The 7,343-nt window shown below is 35.7% G+C and overlaps 1 protein-coding gene across 1 annotated transcript; it reads left to right on the forward strand.

Annotated features, from left to right (window-relative positions):
• The first annotated feature begins 1,062 nt into the window (after positions 1 to 1,062).
• LOC110797140 (late embryogenesis abundant protein At3g53040) lies at positions 1,063 to 3,686 on the forward strand. Its single transcript, XM_022002234.2, has 3 exons — positions 1,063 to 2,528; positions 2,958 to 3,097; positions 3,179 to 3,686. Exons 1-3 carry the CDS (start codon positions 1,353 to 1,355, stop codon positions 3,459 to 3,461), a joined length of 1,599 nt encoding a protein of 532 aa, XP_021857926.2. The 5' UTR covers positions 1,063 to 1,352; the 3' UTR covers positions 3,462 to 3,686.
• Positions 3,687 to 7,343: the final 3,657 nt, after the last annotated feature.

A 7,343-nucleotide genomic window follows, 5' to 3' on the forward strand; every position in this document is an offset into this window, starting at 1 on the left:
AGGATTATATAGAATTTCTCTATTGAGGATTTAATGGCCTCACAAGTGACAATTTTATTATTATATAGGACTTTTAAGGAAGTAGAAATATGGGTGGGTCTGTTGTTAAGTGATCGAGAGAAATGATATAATATTAGGATAAGTATGTCATTTATAGAAATGGGGCAAGTATTAAGAGACGGATTCACGGAGGGTTATATATATTTTCATACTCTATAAACAAATACACCTTATTTTTTCCATACATAAAAGTTAATAAAAAATATTGAAGATAAATAAAATATAGATTTTTAGGGAAAATATTTTTGGCTGGAAAAATTTTCACAAAAAATGACAGAAATTGACACGTATCATTCATGGTGTATGTTTGAGTATGATATATATAATGGATGTAAAAGCATATAAAAATGAATATTGCACCATTTTATAACATACAACCGTTTATGAATTGCACTATTCATATCTAGTATATGAAAAGTGAAATCATGTAGAATTAGATAACACATGTCATTTTCTTCTTTCATCCATCAATTAGGATTTTTTTTTTTTTTTCAATTTTCCCTTTTGTATTATTTGTTATAATTTACAGCTATAGCGCATCTTCCACTTCATATTTCATATTCAATATCAATTGATTTAATTCATTATTTAATTCATTCATTCAACCTCCCCCACTATATAAAAATTGTGACGCAGTCGAAATTACCAAAAAAAAAAACAAGCGCTAATCTTTAGGACGAACGAACAAATTTACGAGCAATAAATCTGTAAAATCTCCGAAATCCACCAGAAAAGAGATAAACTCTCAGAATTTATTATCAAAAGAGTAGTTGATTTCTAATGACGAAAATAAAGTGTTTAAATAATTATCACAACACCCTAATACAAAACGGAATAAAAACAAAAGTCAAAAATAATTAAAAAGCAGTTTTTGAGCACTAAACGAACTCGGATGGCTCGTTTCCTTTCACCTTTAAATAACCAATATATACAAGAACGGAGTCATGAGTTGGTTATAAAATAAGGAGGGAGTAAATTCTGGAAATAATCCTAAAACGATTTCTTCACCTACACAACTTAGTTTCGATTTTATGCATGGCATTGACGAGGTGTCATCTCCTCCTCAGTCCATCCACGTGACGTGTCCACCTTCTTTCTCCTCTCGCCACGCGTCCTTCTCTCCCTTCGCAACCGTCTTCTCTCTCACTTTTATATCTCTTTCCAGATACAGGAACATCACAATCAATAATCCATAAAGCAAACGAGAGAAAGAAAAAGATCAATAGTTCCTCTAAAAAAGTTCCTCAAAACTTACGAATTTCAATCAAAATTTCACGAAATTGAAATCAGAAATGGCAAGCAGAAAGGAAGAGAAGGCTGAGGGGGCTGCGAGGTATGCGGCGGACGAGTTGAAGACTGCAAGGGAGGAGAAGGAGATGCACAAGCAGCAACACCCGGCGCAGCAGTTTGACAAAGAATATTATAGTGGTACCACTACTGAAGAAACTCATCACCAGCAACAGAACAAGCCCGGGATAATCTCCTCTGTGTTTGGCGCGATCGGAAGCACGTATGAGCACGCCAAGGAAGCTGTCGCGGGCAAGACCCATGACGCGGCGGAGAAGACTAAGGAGAGTGCTGCTTATACGTCTGCGAAGATGAAGGAGAGTGAGGAGGCTGCTGCTCTGCGTGCTCGTGAGGATGCGGAGTGGGCGAGGGAGGGGAGGGATAACACGGCGGAGAGCATGAGGCAAACTAAGGATGCTGCTGTTGGAAAGACCAAAGATGCTGCAGGTTATGTGGCCGATAAGGCAAAGGGGGCGAAAGATGCGACGGTAGACACGGCCGTACAAGCGAAGGATGTTACCATGGAGAAGACTAAAGATGCTGCGGGTTATGTGGGTGATAAGGCTAAAGGGGCGAAGGATGTGACAGTAGACACGGCGGTACAGGCGAAGGATGTTACCATGGAGAAGACTAAGGATGCTGCGGGTTATGTGGGTGATAAGGCTAAAGGGGCGAAGGATATGACTGTAGGGAAAACGAAGGATGCTGCGGGTTATGTTGCTGACAAGTCCAAGGCGGCAAAGGATGTTACAGTAGATAAAACTAAGGATGCTGCAGGTTATGTGGCTGATTCCACCAAGGCGGCCAAAGATACTGCCGCTGAGAAGGCAAGACAAGCTGCTGATAAGACGGGTGAGATCAAAGACAGGACAATGGAGACCGCTGGGGAGTACAAGGATTACACTGCTGATAAGGCTGTGGAAGGGAAGGATGTGACTGTTGGTAAGTTGACTGAATTGAAGGATTCTGCAGCGGATGTTGCAAAGAGGGCAATGGGTTTCTTGTCATTGAAGAAAGATGAGACTAAGGAGAAGGCGGGTGAAACTATTGAGGCAGCTGCAGATAAGACTAAGGAGACAGCAGAGGCGGCCAAAGCCAAGGCCAGAGATGCTGCTGAGTCTGCTAAGCAAACCGCGGATGCCACCAAGAACAAGGCGTGGCAGAAGAAAGAGGAGGCCAAGGTGAGAAATCGGTTCTCCTCTCTCTAATTCATACCTTGGTTTTTTTTCTTACTACTTATCAATAGTCAATACTCATAGTGTGTTAATTATGTATATGTTGTGTGTATGTTTTAATTTTGTACTTGTATTATATTAGATGTTGTAGTAGTATCTATTCAACGTTAAATAAATTTTGAAGATGGTTTACATCAATAAGATTAGTGATATTTTCTGAATTGCATTCTTGATATTGGAATTTGAACATGGGGTTAATTTTGAAATATTTATGTACAAGATGTAAGTGGGGATAAAATCTTAATTGATCGATATTGATGATGTTGAGTTAGTTGTTGGTAGTGCTTACTGATTGCAAAAATTTAAAAGACCTCTGTTGCATTCTTGATTTGGATTTTATGAATATAGTAATAAAGAAATGGTATGAACGTACAGGATGTGTACAAGGGTACGGAGGAAGAAGGAAGGAGGAAAATGGAAGAAATGAGGATTGAAAAGCTTAGGGAGAAAGGGTATGATGTTGAAGATGAAGCTTCTGAGAGAGCCAAAGCTGACAGGGAGGCCGCTGCATTAAGGTAGTATTGTAATCTTAATTAATTAGTAATAAAATGAATACTTGGTATACATTGAAAGTATTTGGTTGTGAATTGGAACAGGGGAGATGCAGCAAAGAACAATATATTGGGGGCGATAGGCGGTTTAACAGATGCTATGAAGAGCAAGCTTGCAATGCCGAGTGATGTAGCAGAGGAGAAGAGAAAGAATCAAGGGAAGGTCGGTGAAGAAAAGATAGTGTCGGTGACTGTGGAGGAGTCTAGACCTGGTGCTGCAGCAGATCTTCTGAAGGCAGCTGACCAGATAACTGGGCAAGGTTATACCCCTAATGATGTTGGAAAGATGGGGGAGGAAGGGACCGGCTTCCCTGCCCGCCGCCGTTAATTAGCGAGTAGACCTTTGATTACCTACTAGAGTACCAGACTAGAAGTGGCTGGGTGGATATAACCAACTTTATAGATGGATATGACCATGGGTGTTCTTGTGGGGCGGTGTGTTAGTTGTTTCTAGGTCCTATCATCTTTTGCTATACCTTTGCTTGCTTTTGTAACTGATGTTGCAACTTTATTTTGTTGTTGTTTATATATATCATTATCTTCACTTCTTGTATGTCCATGGTTTTTGACAAGGTATTCAACTGGTTTTTTCTGTTTTTACTTTTTAAGTATCTTGTTCTTTAAAATTCAAGTGAACTGGAATCCATTTTACCTTCCAATTTTGGTTCAGGTCAGGGTTTACTCTGGGTTTGGGCTTTAGGCCGTTTCAACTCGCAGATGTTTACCAGTGGCTCATGTTTGCCGATTGGGTTTGGTCTTTATTTAGGCTGGGTTTAGTAACTCAAAATCCCTAAATTAAAATGGGATTTTTTACCACGATAATTTTATTTACCAAAGCGGCTATTTTATTTTCCAAACTAGTTAAAATATATTACCAAATGACTATTTTTATTTTTGACTTTTGAGTCAACAATCTTTTAATCGGTTTGATTTTTTATTTATTTATAGTGAATCGGTTAGGTAACGTTTGAATATATTTTTTTCGCAGTACAAGCCACAAGCAAGTAGTGGTTTTTAAGCAAGTAGTGGTTTTTATATTTGAGTTCATTTTTTTGGATGAATTATATATTTTGATACTAGCTGCGAAGTATACTCAACATAACATCAACACAACACAACGTAAATTACAAACTACTGAACATTTAAAGAGAAAATGACTTGCGAGTATATTATGGAGTACTTAAAAAATAAATACATTACAAGCATTAGAATGAACTTTGACAGTGGCAATAGACCAAATAGAGGGAGTTAGAATATGGAGTACTTAAAAAATAAATACATTACATTAGAATGAACTTTGACAGTGGCAATAGACCAAATAGAGGAAGTTGGCTTTTTTTCAACTTATAGCGGATTAATTCGCAAGAACAAACGTTAAGTACAGTAATTTTTAATTGTAATGGCATTTTTAAAAATGTGAGCGAGTCAATTTCAGAATTTAAATCAACCCTAAGAGAAATAATATTAAAAAGTATCGCCGACTTTAAATATGGTTAGCAAATATCATGCTATTTTATATAATTTGTAGCCAGAAATAGATTTGATAAAATCAAAAATGAGAAAATTGAGTACAGTTGAATAAAATTGAGCGTCAGATATGCATGAAAAATGGGGCTCTGTAAAAGTAAATAAATTACATACTTGTCTATTTTCCTCTTGAATTCTTCAGTGAAAACATTAGGGTTTAGGAATGTCGATAGTCAACTGGGAGGACTCTGTAGTAGCAATGACATAAGAACTCAAAAAAATATAAAAACAGCAAACCCAAAACAAAAATAACCCCAACCCGATTTATCATTAAAAAAAATAGAAACCAAACCGGTTCACAACTAAAAAAAAAAACACCCAAACCAAAACCTGTTCATTGATTTTTGATTAAAAGTCAAAAGTATGGCTAGTTTGGGAATTAAAATGCAACAATAGTATTTTGGTAAATAAAATTGTCAAATTAGCTAATTTGGTAAAAGATCCATCAAAATGAATTATGTTTTTACGTTCTAAATAAAACCAATTATCAATATTGGTTCAATAATGTATGCTATGATTTGTACACGGTCGGATGTTTCGTATACACTCAGTGCTACGAGTAGATACTAGTCAGACCCAGAAAAAGGGACATTGAACTGCTGCCAAAAACATTCTTAAGTACCTGAAAAAGGGACAAAGACGATTTCCTAGTCTATGGTGGAGATGTTGAATCGATTGTTAAAGGTTATACGGGTGCAAGCTTCCATACCGACAAAGATGATTTTAGATCACAGTCTACGTATGTCTTCTGCCCCAACGTAGGAGCAGTAAGCTGGAAAAGTGCTAAGCAAATCTCTATTACGGATTCTACAACTGAAGCGGAGTACATTATTCATGTAACACCCCGCATTTTGGGTGCCTTTAAAAATATTGATATTTTTGAAATTATCCTTCCAAATGTTTTCTAGTTTATATTAATCCAATTATACTTTATTTGACACTTGGTTATTATTGATTTTCATTATTATGTTTTGTACCAACTATTTATTTGTTAATGTAGTTGTCTTTTCATTTAAATTGTTTGATTTAATGATTACTGATTACTAATTGAATAACTAAAACTTACATTTTGTTTCTTACTCTTAAAGTTAGCCGAAGTTTATAAGTTTGTGTGGAATTATGAGCATTAACTTTTTTTTTTACTTCTTTGTTAGTTTTATGGGGCATTCATTTTAAGAGTTACAACTCTTTAGTGTCCCAACCTCTCACATTTTTAAGTCGCGTGTTGCTTAATTAAACGTACATACTCACCCTTGGTTTCTTCTTTTGTAACCCATGTTTAATCCTTTAATAGGTAACCTCCAATAAAAGACTCTTGTTATTCTTTAATAAAATTAGATAGTCATTCCCCTTAAATTAGCCGTGAATTGCCTCCTTCCTCCATTTTCATCTCTCCTTCACTAAATCAAGAAAAACCAAAATAATCTTAGGCTCCGTTTGGTAGGGCGTAAAACGTTTTCATGGAAAACGATTTTCCCCTTTTCAATCATTTTACGTTGTTTGGTTGGATAAGGGATGAAAAACAATTTTCCATGACTCACTCAAATGTGGAAAACCCTTTTCCATTTGAAAGGGAGGGAAACCACTTTTCCTTCTTTCCTCCTTACCTCCCTCTCCTTTCTTTCCTTCAATCTTCACCATCTTTTCCCATTTTCCTTTAAGTTACCAAACAAAAGAAAACTAATTTCGAATTGTGTTTTCCCTTGAAAAATGTTTTTCATGAAAAATCATTTTACAATGAAAACGTTTTACGCTCTACCAAACGGAACCTTACTCCCTAATACTATTGTTAGAGGGTCATAATATTTTTGTAAGAATTGCATGTCCGGTCGATCATTTTGCAAGGCTCGTTTCATCCATTGGTTTTGCTAGGAGGATAAGAGCGTGACGGTCTCGAAGCGTGAATCGTTATTCTAGCACTCTTCTCGTTGGTCACGGTAACTAGTAGTACTCTTCGTTTAAGTTAGATTAGAGAATTAGAATTAGCAACTTTAATTACTTTAACTAGGAACTTTTATGCGTATGTCTGGATTAGTACTATGGTTATGATTATTTTTCTTGTGTGCTGTAAATTTAACGTCACCTTTGTTTCGTATTTGAGTTATATCAAATGAGCTTATTTGAAAAATAGCTAGTACATGATCGAGTTACATAGTCTGCTTATTTTTGTTAACTCGATAATCTAGCTATTAATTTTGAATGTTATCTGATCTGTCTCGGATTTAAGATATTATTACCTCCGTTTCATTAAGTTTTTTACGCTTTGAAAAATGTCCAACAATCAAAACTTTGACCATAAATTCTCACTATTATATCTATAAAAAAAATATCATGAGAGATATTGTTAGAATCGTCTCGAAATGTATTTTATAAATATCAGCTTTTTATAATTTTTATCCAATTTAAAATTGGATACATTAATGGTCAAATATTACACCGTAGTCCGTGAAAATAGTAAGTGTAAAGAACTTATTGAAACGGATGTAGTATTAAGGTTAATCCAAGAGTAGCTGTTTTATTTCATTAGCGAAATAAACCTTTTCTGTCATCTAGGTGTTTATATAACACTAGTTGTTGGATCGTGCGCTAGCGCGCACGATCCCCCAAGGTATAAAAAAATTATTTTGTAAAGATATTATGTAATAAACGAGAATTACAAATTTATGATAAATGCTTGAAAAAC

Source organism: Spinacia oleracea, chromosome 5 (assembly GCF_020520425.1).
Source record: "Spinacia oleracea cultivar Varoflay chromosome 5, BTI_SOV_V1, whole genome shotgun sequence".
Taxonomy (NCBI): Eukaryota; Viridiplantae; Streptophyta; class Magnoliopsida; order Caryophyllales; family Amaranthaceae; genus Spinacia; species Spinacia oleracea.

What these genes read in the sequence shown, in the direction of transcription:
- LOC110797140 (XM_022002234.2), top strand. Translation starts at nt 1,353, where the DNA reads ATGGCAAGCAGAAAGGAAGAGAAGGCTGAGGGGGCTGCGAGGTATGCG. An exon ending in AGAAGAAAGAGGAGGCCAAG is followed by an intron (nt 2,529 to 2,957) that starts GTGAGAAATCGG and finishes ATGAACGTACAG; the next exon opens with GATGTGTACAAGGGTACGGA. An exon ending in AGGGAGGCCGCTGCATTAAG is followed by an intron (nt 3,098 to 3,178) that starts GTAGTATTGTAA and finishes GAATTGGAACAG; the next exon opens with GGGAGATGCAGCAAAGAACA.